General features: G+C 30.6%; 1 protein-coding gene across 1 annotated transcript; it reads left to right on the top strand.

Moving 5' to 3' along the window:
* Positions 1-8,237: 8,237 nt before the first annotated feature.
* On the top strand, positions 8,238-13,709 carry LOC107851303 (probable phospholipid hydroperoxide glutathione peroxidase). The gene is made up of 6 exons (XM_016696260.2): positions 8,238-8,625; positions 9,237-9,313; positions 10,105-10,166; positions 12,551-12,669; positions 13,227-13,394; positions 13,491-13,709. Exons 1-6 carry the CDS (start codon positions 8,575-8,577, stop codon positions 13,521-13,523), a joined length of 510 nt encoding a protein of 169 aa, XP_016551746.1. The 5' UTR covers positions 8,238-8,574; the 3' UTR covers positions 13,524-13,709.
* Positions 13,710-14,218: the final 509 nt, after the last annotated feature.

Raw genomic sequence — 14,218 nt, forward strand, 5'->3', positions numbered from 1 at the left:
CTGCCATATCTTAGAGATATACAAAACAGTCTATCGTAGCCACTTTATCAAATCATGCTGAGATAATAGCTATTCATAAAGCAAGCTGAGAATGTGTATGGTTGAGGTCCATGATACATCTCATTCGAGAAAAATGTGGTGTGAAATATGATAATCTACCCACAATTTTATACAGAGATAATTCAGCATACATAACACATCTTAAGGGAGGATTCATAAATGGAGATAGAACGAAGCACATTTTGCCAAAGCTTTTCTACATACATGAGATACAAAAAAATGGTGATATTAATGTGCAACAGATTTGTTCAACTAACAATGTGACTGATTTATTCACCAAATCTTCTCCAATTGCAACTTTCAAGAAGATGTTGTATAAGATCGAGATGCAAAGGTCAAGGATGTTCTCATTAGGGGGAGTTAATATGTGTTGTACTCTTTTTCTCTTATGAGGTTTTTTCCCACTGGGTTTTCCTTGTAAGGTTTTTAATGAGGCAGCCGAAATGCGTATTATTAGAGATGTGTACTCTTTTTTCTTCACTAGATTTTTTTTTCTAGTAAGGTTTTAACGAAACACATTATTTACCAATTAGACATTCAAGGGGGAGTGTTATAAATATATTTACATTATAGTGAATGTCTATCAAGATCTACTTTGATATCTATTAGGATTTGAAGCATCCGTCTTTTACTCAGACTAGGAGTAAATTTCTCCTATAAATAGAGGGGTTTTGTTCATTGTATTTACAATCATATAATCTCTCATCCTCAAGAGAAGAATTAAGAATTACTCTCTCTTCTCTCTCTACTCTTGTTCTTTATTCTTTCTTGTTTTATAACATGAGGTACTTTTTTAAAGTATGGTGACATTTGTAAATTAGTATAATAAATAAGTAAAAATAGATAGATATTATACTGAATAACTAAAAGTGAGTGAATTTTTTAACGCCAACATCCACGTAACAGTTCTGACATTTTTTAAAGATTGAATAGGCATGCAATGATAGAAAATTAACTGCAACAAATAAAAAGAAAACACTTTCTGAAGTGTGGAATTTCTCTGAATTGGGGCTTCAAAATACTAAGTTACAAGATTCTTAAATAGATGAAACTAGTTAACAAAAGAATATGTCTATTCTTCAAACAAATCTGAATCTAAAAACTGATGCCACGATTTCTATAACTTAAAGACTAGGGAATAATTTATTTGACTCCTAAATAAATGCAACAACTAAACTATTACTCCACAAAACTAGTACATTGCCAATACCTCCTCCCCCCCCCTTAAATTAAAGTATCTTTCAGTTTAGTTTGAAAATGGCAAGGTGATCACAAGACTTTAAAAATGTCACAGGTTTCAAAGAATTTGTGAATATCTCTGTCACCTACGCTTTACTTCCATAACAAATAAGGCTAATCTTTACATCCTTAGCCAGACCATGCAAGAAGTGATAATTCACACGTATATGCTTACTTCATCCATGTTCAACTAGACTGTTTGAAAGTCATTGTTTTATCACAATAGATTGATCTTGGTCCTTCCTTCTTAAAATGAAGTTCTTCAAAAATATTCCTCAACCAAACAGCTTAACAAGCACATGATATTGCAGCAACACATTGTGCCTCAAGAGACAACAAAGTTGCAATAAGTTGTATTTTTGAAGACTAAAAAATAACTCCAAATCCCAGCATACAAGCATATCCTGATTTATTTTCCTGTCTTTAAGATTTTTAGCATAGTCACTATTAGTTAAAAAATCAAATCTCCAGCTGTTTTTTCTAATAAAAAATTTAGAAGCTACTGGTATCATTCAAATACCACAGAATCCTCTTAGTAGCTTGCAAATGCATTTCTTTTGAACTCTCCAAGTACTTGATAATGAGAGTTACAATGTGCACAACATCAGGTCTTATTGCCATCAAATATATCAAGCTTCCCATAATTTTCTTGTATAAAGTATTTCCCACCTTTCTACCTTCAGGTCCTTTGACGAGCTTTATATCCCTCTTCATTAATTTGCTATAATCTATCCAGAATATTTTTCTACCTTCGGATCCTTTAACGAGCTTCATATCCTTCTTCATTGATGTGCTTACAGAGCTGCAATTTTTCATCTATAATTTATCCAAAATATTTTACACATATTTTTTTTTTAGAAATAAAAATGCCATCAATAGATTGATTCACTTCTAGATCGAGAAAATAATGCATCATACTTAAATTCGACATGTTAAACTCAATCATCATGAACTTCTTATAATTCTCAATCATGGCTATATCACTTTTGACATACATTAAGTTATTCACATATAAACACACTATTAAGGCCTCAACATCCTTCTTTTTTATATAAAGAGTAAGTTCATATGGAAACTTTCGAGTTTCCTTTCTTGAAAAATAAGTATCTATATAGCTCTATCAAATTTGGGGCTTGTTTTAATTCACCATGTAGGAAAGCAGACTTCACGTCCAGATAGAAGATTTTTCAAGCATTTTGAGTAGCCAAATCAATCCCCAATCACCAATCTTATGGTATCTAACCAAGTAATGGGAGCAAACACCTTCTCATAGGCAACACCATATTCTTGCTTATAGTCTTCTGCTTCAAAGTAAGCTTTGTACTTGTCGACCTCTCCTTCTTCCTTCAGTTTTATTTTGTAAATTCATTTGACACTGATGATATTTTAATTTTTTTTTTTGTAGAATTTGTCAACTCTTAAGTATTATTTCTTTCATTTTATCTAATCACCTCATCTATAGTTTGTTTCCACTTTGAATCTTTGATGATACCGACAAATATAATAGGATCACCATTTGAAAATAAAGAAAAGTAATTGACTGTATTTCAAATTTATTAATTCGATATACTTCATAATCTTCCATCTAGATTGGTGCACCTTTTCTACATTGAGGTTGTTCGTTCTTGAATTGAGCATTACCTAATTCATGTTCAACACCTCCAACATCTTGTTTTGTTGCACTTACTTATGAATTGATCTTCGATGGCCGTTTTACTTCTTCGTTCACAGAAAATGGAGTACGTTGAAACGAACTATTATCACTCCAATTTCAGATTGCTACTTCATTGAAAAAACATCTCAACTAATAATAATTTTTTTGATAGTAGAATTGAATGATAAGCTTTTGATTTGTCACTAATATAAGAAAATACATTTCTTATCTTTATCGTTCAACTTAATCCTCACAATATCTGAGATATATGTATATGATATGCATTCGATAATCTGAAAAATACTCAAAATTTGATTTATGTCCGCTCCAAAATTCATGAGGTGTCATATTTTAAAAAGCGATGATAGGACATCTATTTAATATATAAATGCTCCAACGAACTGCTTCTGTCCAAAAGTCTCTTAGTAAGTAACTTCTCTTCAAAATATTATGTACCATATCAAGAATTATGTAATTTTTAATTTTACAAATATCATTTTGTTGAAGTGTGTGAGCTGTTGTGAATTGCCTCTCAATTTTATACTTTTCACAAAATTCTACAAATTTTTGTGTTTTGTATTCGTCACCCAATCAATCTGTAATACTTAATTTGACAACAAACTTTCTTTTCAGCAAGCACTTTAAACTTCTTAAATGTTTTAAATGTTTTAAATTTTTCTTTCAAGAAACAGACTCATGTATTTTGGCTATAATCATCAATAAATCTAATGAAATAATGTTTATTGTCGTTAGATGTATGACTTAACGGGCTATAGATATCTGAGTGCATCAAGTTTAATACCTTCTTTACCCTTCAAGACTTGTCTATTGAAAATAATTCATGGAGTTGCTTGCTAACAACACAATCTTCACATACTTCATTGGGAGATTGGGTTATTGAGGATCCAACACCACTTATTTTTGTTTTAAGAATTTCAAGATTTCAAAATTTAAATGTCCATAGTGAAAATGTTACTTCCCCAAAATCCTCTTTTATTTTTGCAGAAAGGTAAATTTTTATAAATTTGTAAGGATATAAATGGAATAAGCGATTTGACGACATGTTAATCTAAGCGATTTATTTCAAACAAGGATCTCGTATCTTTCAAACTCCACCTTTGATATTACATTCATATTTCTTTTTTGAAGTTATTCAATATTTAATAAATTTATCTTCGACACGAGGACATAAAATTCATCACCTATGATAAGACTTGCACCTTATTTTTTTATGGCAGATTTATTGAATTATCTTCACCATTTCTTAAAAAGCTTCATCCAACTCTAAGACTGCTTCTTTTTGGCCCCACATGTAATTAGTGTAGTTGATATTGAGATACCATAAATTAGTGGGAGCTTTCTCTTTGAAAATATATGCCATCAAAAGTGAAAACTTTCTTTTTCTTTCTTCGTTTTAGCATCTTTCTTTGTCTTTGCAAAATTAGATATGCCATTACAATTTCTATTTAAAATGATACGACACTCAAATCAATAGTATTCAAAGCAAAGTCATTTATAACATTTAACTTAAGACTTGTCACGTTTCTTTTTCTTTACTTAGAGAATCGCCAACTCTGCATTTCTCCTTCTTGTGGTGTCAATTTTTTTCTTTCCATTTGATTTTTTCCTGATCTATTTCTTTCAAAAACATTATTGCATTCTTCAATGCTACTTAATCCTTGTCTAGCAGAATTTTTTTTGCGTATGAACCAATAAAATCCTTGCAACTCATCAATAGAAAGCGTATCGATATCTTTGAATTCTTCAATTAAACAAACAATATAATTGTACTTTACTATCATTGAGCAAAGTATTTTCACAATCCTGGAAATATCCTTCAATTTTTCGTCATGAATTTGTATTTTATTTATGTGGCCAACGTCCTAAAGTAATAATTTGTTAACAATTCACCCTCTTGTATATGTAGAGCCTTGAACTCACCATAGAGTGTTTGAAGTTGTATTCATTTCGTCTTCGCCGTTCTTTGATATTTTTTTGCATGAAATTTCATATTTGTTTAGATGTATCCTTGCAAATATAGTTATTTGCTTTGAGATCCTAATCTTAGATTGTCCAACTCTACTTTTTGTCCTTCCAATGAGCAGTGCTAGGGGCTAATTTTTGTATGTAAATATTGATAACTAGTCAAAACTCTTTGGACCTAAGGAGGTTCTCCATCAACATAAATTACTATCGAAGTGCAGAATAGAATCGTAAATAAAATTTTCAGAGGCCATCGTTTGTTGCTGCAGTAGTACTACAAAAAGAACAAGAATTCTTTCTGATTTGAATATTAAATGATAGAAAATTTTGCAACAAACCAAAAGAAAAGACTATGCAAAGTGTGAGATTTTTCTCTATATTGAAGCCTCAAAATTCTCAATTACAAAAGTCTTAAATACATGAAACTAATAAATAAAGAAACACATTTAGTCTCCTAAAATATCTTAATCTAAAAACTGACTTCACTATTTCTATAGTCTAACGACTAGGTGACAACTTATTTCACTGCTAAATAAATGCAATAATCAAACTACAAAAATGTAAGAGAAGGGGTGAATTGGTCGTTTTTTAATTTTCGATTGCTCAGTTGAATGTTTATTTCAGAAGTCGACTAGTGATAACAGAAATTAAACTTAGTAGAAATGAAAGTGTTGGAAAAGAAAATTAAATTTTTTTTTATAGTGGTTGAAATTCCTAATGGATCTTACTCTAGTCCCCTTGAACTGTAAAGATTTTCTACTAGTTTTTTTCACTCTCAACTTTTTTTCCTCTTAAATCTTTGATGCTAGAGCCTCACCAACAATCTTATTCTCTCTTTTTTCCCTGTTACATAACAAATCTCACAAAAATGCGATGCTTGTCAAAATATAATTCTCCCTCCGTTTCAAATTTTTTAATTTAATTTTTTATTTTACTTATTTTTTTTCATTAATCAAGAAGAGATAAATTTTTATTTTATGTTTTACTCTTTGCATACGTACTATGATAAACTAGCCATATTATTAATTATTTTTTTTAATTAATATATCAATTTAATTTGAGACGAAATATAAAATAGTAGATGACTAAGGAGTAAGGATAGAAGTATGCTTTCCCCTTTCTTCAAAGCCCTTTATATAGCGGAGGAAAGTAACCGCTGAAGGAGGTGCAACCCAAAAGGTGTGATTCTTGAAAAAAAGGAATGGAACAATTCTTTTTCAAGAATAACGGAGCGTCATCAATGACTCTTAATTGCAGCTTCTTTTGAAATTTCCTTGAATCTTTCCATTTCATACGAGAGTTGATCTGATTATCTCATATTTCAAGATGCGAATCACTTCCTAGTGAGAGTATTTGTTAATTAATTTCCTTGATTTTTAGGCTTGTTATCTTGCTTTCCTTGAGTTTTTCTCAATGGATATTTTTCTTTTTTTGAGTCGCCTAGAATCTTTCATACCTATATTCATTATTTTTATAAAAATATGTCATGTATATAAAGTGATACGAAAATAGGTTTAACTTATTTTTTTAGTAAGTCATATATTTTTTTTAGCGGCAATTTGATTGACGATGTTATGTTTTATAAAAGTGTATAACTCATTTTTTTAGTGAGTTATTCTTTTTATTTGTATATAACTCACATAAAAAAGTAAGTTATGTCTATAACTCACTTTTTTTGTGAGTTATAACAATGAAAGTTATATAATTCACTTTTTAGTGAGTTATCTTTTTTTTTTTTTTTTGGTTTTACATAATCAATTTCATACAAATTTAAGTATCTAGTTATATACATAAAAATTAAAAAAATATAAATATCACTTGAGGCTAAATTAAAATAAATACTTAAATATCACATATATAAAAATTAAAAAAATATAAATATCACTTGAGGCTAAATTAAAATACATGCTTAAATATTATAGCTATTTTATTCCCATTAAATTGCACAATAAACAAAGACAGATTTGATATCTTTTACTACAATACTATTTTCTCAAGTCATAGATGTCATATTTTATCTTCACAAGATTGCACAATAGCCAAGGACAGGTCCGATAACTTTTAAAATATTACGTACTTATTTTTTCGTTTTAATCTACTTAATTAATTTTAATTTAATACAAAATTTAATAAAATAAAAAAATATCTAACCTTATGTTCTTTAGCTAAATTTACGTAAATATTAAAGGAAATGAGGCACATATACCCCTCATCTTTGTAATTTAGTCACAAAAAAGTGAGTTATATTTATTTTATAATTTATGTAAATTTTTATAAAATTTATGTGAGCTTTTTATTTTTTCTTTTATAAAACTCACATATTTATTTTTTCTTTTTTAGTATATTTTTATTTTATAAAACTCTCCAGTCCAATCACCGTACGTGCTTCTCCGATTATAGTAATGCTCGCTATAACATCTATGATCACAAGTTCGTAACAGTTACTATTACCAAAGTATATTTGTCCTTTGAATTGTTGTTAAATTATAAAAAATTATGTAAGTATCAGCTCAGTTTGTTGACTACTTAAATCTCCAAACATTCTTAATGTGTGTAAATTTTGGGAAATTTTATTAGCTCATTTAGACTACGTGACCTTTCAGCTAGTTGATGAAAATTCGATTTCTCAACTTGTAGTTTCCTCTCCATTTTCCCGGCCCTATTGAATATATTGATTTTTTTGTTTGTGCATTTTGTTGTGTTACAATGGGAAGCTCACTAAACTATTTTGTAATTCTATTGCATAACTCACATAATTAGTCAGCTTTTTAAAATCAAAATCGATAAAACAAAGAAAAATAAATATGTGAATTTTATAAAATAAAAATAAAACACTCACATAATATTAAATATTATAAAAAATCATATAAATTATAAAAATAATGTAACTCACTTTTTTTGTGAATTATGTAAAAACAGAAAAGGATAACTCACTAAAAACTGTTATATAACTTTCATTGCTATAATTCACACAAAAAATGAGTTATGTGTATAACTCACAAAAATGTACAAATAAAAAGAGTAGCTAACATCGTCAACCAAATTACTGTTAAAAAAATTAAAAGTTACACAACTACACAACTTATGTTTTTAATATTATAAAAACTCTCAACTCCCTAAACATATTACAAAAATTTCAACATATACACAAAATATTATGTATATATTGGCAATGTTATGTATATTAATAGGGAGAGAGTAAAGTAATTAAAAAAATAAGAGTGTAATTACTTTAAAAGGATTGATATTTATCTTATTTATACTTGAAAACAGAAGAAGATATAATTCACTAAAAAGTGAGTTAAATCTATTTTCATACCACTCCTACCTTGATACCACTCTCTCTCTATATATATGACATATTTTGATACCACTATGTATACATGACATATTCTGATTTTTTTTTTTAAATGGGTGGCAAAATTTGATAGCCAGTTCTTATTGGTAGTCGTGGTACTGGGTGTGTGTTGGGGTGGGGTGGGCGGTGGGTGACAAAAAAAAATAATTTTTATACCGTCACGTGCAAACCCAACTTTCGTTGGTTTGTTCTGAATATATATGGGTGGATGTGTGGTTGAGTATTTTGTAGTTTGGGGTTGTTGACTTAAAATTGGAGCATCAAATTTTTTATAACGAAGATGGCCAGCCAACCAGAGAAGCAAAAATCTATCTATGATTTAACTGTGAAGGTTTGCTCCTAATAATCTGCTCAATCTATTATTCATAATTAAGTAAACTCCTTTTATTTCTGATCTAAAATTTATGACTAAACACCAGCTAAATAATAGTGGGGGTTTAGGATTTCAGTTCAATTTATGTGCACTTCGATGGTTTCATGGCTTACCTACTAACTGTTATGCTTTTCTGGAAGAGATTCAAGTAGTAATGTTGAAAGTATGAATGGACTCTGTCTCTTTTATTTTATTTTAGCTTTAAATAGTCATATAAACAAAGTAGTAGACTATTACAACAACTAGAGTGTTGGACTCTCACTGCCTCTAATAAACTGAATATTCTAGTAATCAAAATAGGATTACTCTTATGACTAAACAACTAATTGTACTAGAAAAACTTTAGAAGTAACATACGGAACATCCCACTCAAATTTCACCAGCATAGGCAAAATGTTGTCACACTAGTGTCAGGTATTCTTCCCTGCTATTTTTGAAGGATCCGATCTATATTTGTCTAATATTTTTGAAAAGTTTGAGCAATAAGTGATACGGATGATCACAATGAAATGCTTCATTTGCTGGTACCATTTTCCTTTTTCTGAGTATACTGTCTCCTTTGTTCACAGGATGCAAAGGGAAATGATGTAGATCTTAGTACCTACAAAGGAAAGGTTCTACTTATCGTCAATGTTGCGTCCAAATGGTAAAATCATCTATTTTCACTCATCATATTTATTAGATGTATCATGTATGTGTGGTAAAATCATCTATTTTCACTCATCATATTTATTAGATGTATCATGTATGTGTGTGCTAAGGCAGATTTGGGATCTGAAATTTATGAGTTATCATAATTACAAATTAAAAAATAAAAGACATCTTTGTATGTGTCGAGGAGATTCCACCTCCCATATAGAAGGCCTACTTCGTTATCGTTGGACCAAGTGATTGCTTTGTTACTAGATTTCCAACAAATATTTTTTTATATATTTAATAGATTTCTCAATATAAATATAAAATTTATGCAAAAATTACTAGGTTCCTGGAACCAGGGGCGAACCCATGGGTTACTCCGGCATCCACTAAACTCGACGTAGATTAGGTATAATTATATAAGAAACACAGAATAAATGGTATAATTTATTAAAAAACACCCAGAGAACAAACACATGGTTAGGTGCAGTGGCTTGAGGATGTGATTCCCATGTCCAGTTTTCTAGGTTCGAATCCCTACAACTACATATTATTTTTTATAAATTTTTTTTTGAGTACCCACAACCTTAAATTCCTGAGTCCGCCACTGCTGGAACCACACCTGATACCCTGTACCAGTTGAATCCCAGGGAAAGAAACAACCTTTGTCCAGATGAATAACATAGCTTCAAGAACTTTTTCCTTCTATTCCCTCTTCTATACATGTTAGACTTACTGTGATTCATATACGTATTTCTCTTTATTGAACTCTTCAACTGTTATCTGTTTTGCTATCCGCAGCGGTTTGACTAATTCAAACTACATAGATCTCAACCATTTATATGAGAAGTACAAAGATCAAGGTATGTTTCACAACTTATATTCCCTCCGTTTTATTTTACTTGCATTACGTGTCCAATTTATGAAATTAAGAGAAGTTTATCATTTTCTTCTAGTACTATTCATATTATTAAATGATTATATAAAATATTACTAGCAGTCAAATTTAGATTTTCAAAACATAATTGATAAGCTTAGTTTGGTAAAATAAACCTCTAATAAATGTTTTTTAAGAGAAGTGTCAAGTCAACACGAGTCAAGTAAAATAAATAAAATTGAGGAAATAATATCTCTCTGTTCCTGGACAAGTTCCTCCTAAATAGAGGACAAATTCCCCTATAAAGAGGAAGAAAAAGGGTAATGTTTGAAAAGAATGAAACATTTGACATCTTCAATTAAATACTTAGTATCTCTACTATTTTTGGCGTAACGAGGTTTCAGTCTTTACGAAGGCATTCCCTGGCTAGATTCAATCCAACAGTTCAATTAAGCCTTTGAAACTAGTGAAAATAGTCGTCACAGTCTGAGTTCCTACATTCAACAAGACCTTCTTAGCTTGTCAAACTTTCTCTCCTTCACTAGGAAAGTTATCCGGTAAGCAATATCTTGAATGATGTGCCCGAATAAGGTTGATCAATGATAGCTACTTCAAACTTTCGCTATACCTTAATTAAACTGTCCGCTCTTAGCTCGGATTCTTGCTTAACGAGGCGTCCCTTATTTGCTCTTGTCTCTGAGATTTGAGACCTCAATTTTATGTTTTGATTTGGAATCAACGTTTCTTTGTGAAGTCTGCACAAAATTTCAATCACTGATTTGAAATCATATCCAAGCAGGTCCTTAAAGTTTACTTTACATTATTTGAATTACATTAGGGAAAAGTCAATCATGTTCACCCCAAACTATACTCGAAAAGTCGAAGACACACCTAAACTATTGAAGTGACCTAATACACACCTATGCTATTTAAAAGTGAAATTATTTACCCCTTCAAACGTTATAACTGGATTTTGTCTTAAATGTGTATACACGCGCTGACACGTGTCAATAACATATTTTTTCACTTTTTTCTCTTTTTTTTAAGATTAATCTCTTTTCTTTTTCTAGATAAACATTATCCCATATACACTACTGAGATACATGTTTGTCTTTTGGGGAAGCAACGGAAAAACATGATTGTCTTGATTATCAAGAATTTGAGAAACGAGAAAAGAGAAAAGGAGAAAGAAAATAACAGGAAAACAACTAGCTTAAAAATCCAAAAGAAATCTGATTGAAGTCATCATTGGAAGTGGAAGTCAGCTCCATCAATTTTTTCAGTATCTGCACTAGCTCTAGCTTACTGCTGCTTCTTCAATTACCAACTTCAATCTTTGTTTTTTAGTTTAAATTTGGGCAAAGCCCATTTATTGATAAAAATGAATTTGATCGGATCAAAGCAACCCGAATCAAACAAGCAAAATAACTTTAATTTTTTCTCCATTTCACAATCTTCCGCTATTTTGTAAAATTCGAAAAAACCAAATCCAATTCAATAAAATTCGAGCAAATCATAACCCAAATCATAACCCCCAAATTCGAGCAAATCATAAACCCACAATCATAAACACAATTGAATTTTCTCGAATTGGATTTCAGATTTGCTCGAGCAAATTGTAAATGCAAGAAACCCCCAATTCAACTTTATAAAATTCGATAAATTCATAACTCAATTCACAAAATTCGAGAAACCCACTACGCAATTAGTAAAATACAAGAAATTCAGAACTCAACTTGTGAAATTCAAGATACCCACCACAACTCAATTTTGTAAAATTCAAACAGCCCACAATTCAATTTGATTTTCAACTATCTACAACAAAATATCGAAAAAATAAATAAATTAAAAGGATAAGTATATATGTAAACTCAATGATGAATTCATGAAGGTTAGAGAAAAAATTGAGTTAAGGAATTAAAGATGAAGTTAAGAAAGAGAGGAGAAAAGATGAAGAGAAAAAAAAGAAAAAGAGGAGAACACATAAAAAAGTAAAGAAAGAAAATAAAAAACTATATAAATATTAAAAAAAAAGTAATTGAATATAATTAGTTGTTAAAATCCAATTGAATGATGACATGTGGACGTTTTAATAAGTTTTTGATATTTTTTTGGCTTTTCACGCGCGTTTAGGAGCTAGGTCAGTTACGAGGGGTAAATAGTTTCACTTTTAAATAGTATAGGTGTGTATTAGGTCACTTCAATAGTTTAGGTGTGTCTTCGACTTTTTGAGTATAGTTTGGGGTGACGATAATGACTTTTCCCAATCACATTATTAGTATGGTTTGAGCATGAGTAAAACTGCTTCCTTTAATTTCCATCTAGATTTTGAGACATAGGTTTCTTTGGTTATTGTATGTGTAACTGTAGGGATGGAAATATTGGCATTTCCTTGCAATCAATTTGGTGCGCAAGAACCAGGGACCAATGATGAGATCGTAGAGTTTGCTTGTACAAATTTCAAGTCAGAGTTCCCCATCTTTGACAAGGTAATCAAACCTCATACATGAAAAATTAGCCATTGTCACTTGTTTTGGAACATCGGCTAGAGAGGAGTATTTTTAGTCCATTTAGATAGTTAGAGAGTATTTTTGAGCCAAAATGTAACGTCACGACATTTTTGACCCAAAAGCGTAACGGAGGATAGCTTTGACCTATTTTGAATAGTTCAAAAGTATTTCTTTTGGCCCTTTTCACTTGTTATAACTAAGTTTTTATTTTCCTGCATTATCCAAAAAATTGGTATGGACTGCGTACACTTACCCTCCCCAGACCCCACTTGGTGGGATATACTGGGTATGTTGTTGTATCCAAAAAAATTGGTGATTTGCTTGGTATCGTGTCCCATCCTTGAAATACATCATCTCTTCCCTCATAGATATGTGAGTAAAATGTTCAAATTTGTGAGTTAAATACATCTTCACAATAAATTTGTGGGCATACAAAGGTTCAAGTTGCATTCTTAAGTTCATAGTTGTGGAATCATGATCTACTATTTCAATAAGGTTGTCCTTTTTATTCACGTGTGTTATCTCTCTTGAACCAGATTGAAGTGAATGGCGAAAACACATCTCCTGTTTATAAGTTCTTGAAATCAGCCAAATGGGGTTTACTTGGGGATAATATTCAGTGGAATTTTGCTAAGTTCTTGGTTGATAAGAATGGCCAAGTTTCTGATCGTTACTATCCTACAACATCTCCTCTCTCAATTGAGGTAACGGTTTTGTACTAATTGAAATAGTCAATGCAACTTCCCTATACGATTGATATTTGCATTAAGTCTTACGACTTTCTGTTTGTGTTGTTGCAGAGGGATATCAAAGTGCTGCTGGGAATCGCGTAATTGCCAAGGTCAAACCTTCAACAATGTGGATTGATTTCAAACTTGTAGGAATAGTTTGTCCGTTATTTGCTTGTGGAGAAATTCTAAACTGATGTGTTTTTAGTAGTAGTAATAAATTCCTACATGTTACTCTGTTCTGTTGCTTGATCATAGTTTACCAATCTGATATGCAGGCATTTGATATTATTCGTTTGTCAGTTTTCTTTTTTGTTGAGAATAAAGTTTCGGCATATGATTAGAGAGTAGATAATATGAGTCATTTCTCTTGAGCTACTTGAGAAATAAAATTAAGAGAGTTGAGATACTTGTTAAGAGAAATGACTTCACTCCTTCACGCTAAACTTGCTTGTACATACAATTTCGTTCGGAACACAAAAATGTATCAAGGCCGTGAACTAAGATATGAAGGCCTCTCACGGTTTTAGAGTTCTTCTTTGCTTTTTCTCGAATCAATGTATCCAACTAATATATGTCCATGAGAAGTTATGCCCTAATTTCACATAGACCCAGATCACGATGAATACTTTTATGTAGCCTTCATCATCTTCACTGGCTACGACAAGCGTTGATATCAATAAATTAAGAGATATTGAGACCCAGATCACAGTCTTTTATATATATATATATATATATATATATATATATATATTGGTAGAGAGAAGTATGTGAAAACCTACCTCTAGTTACAAAAAAGA

This window comes from Capsicum annuum, chromosome 12, assembly GCF_002878395.1.
Source record: "Capsicum annuum cultivar UCD-10X-F1 chromosome 12, UCD10Xv1.1, whole genome shotgun sequence".
In the NCBI taxonomy this organism is placed as follows: Eukaryota; Viridiplantae; Streptophyta; class Magnoliopsida; order Solanales; family Solanaceae; genus Capsicum; species Capsicum annuum.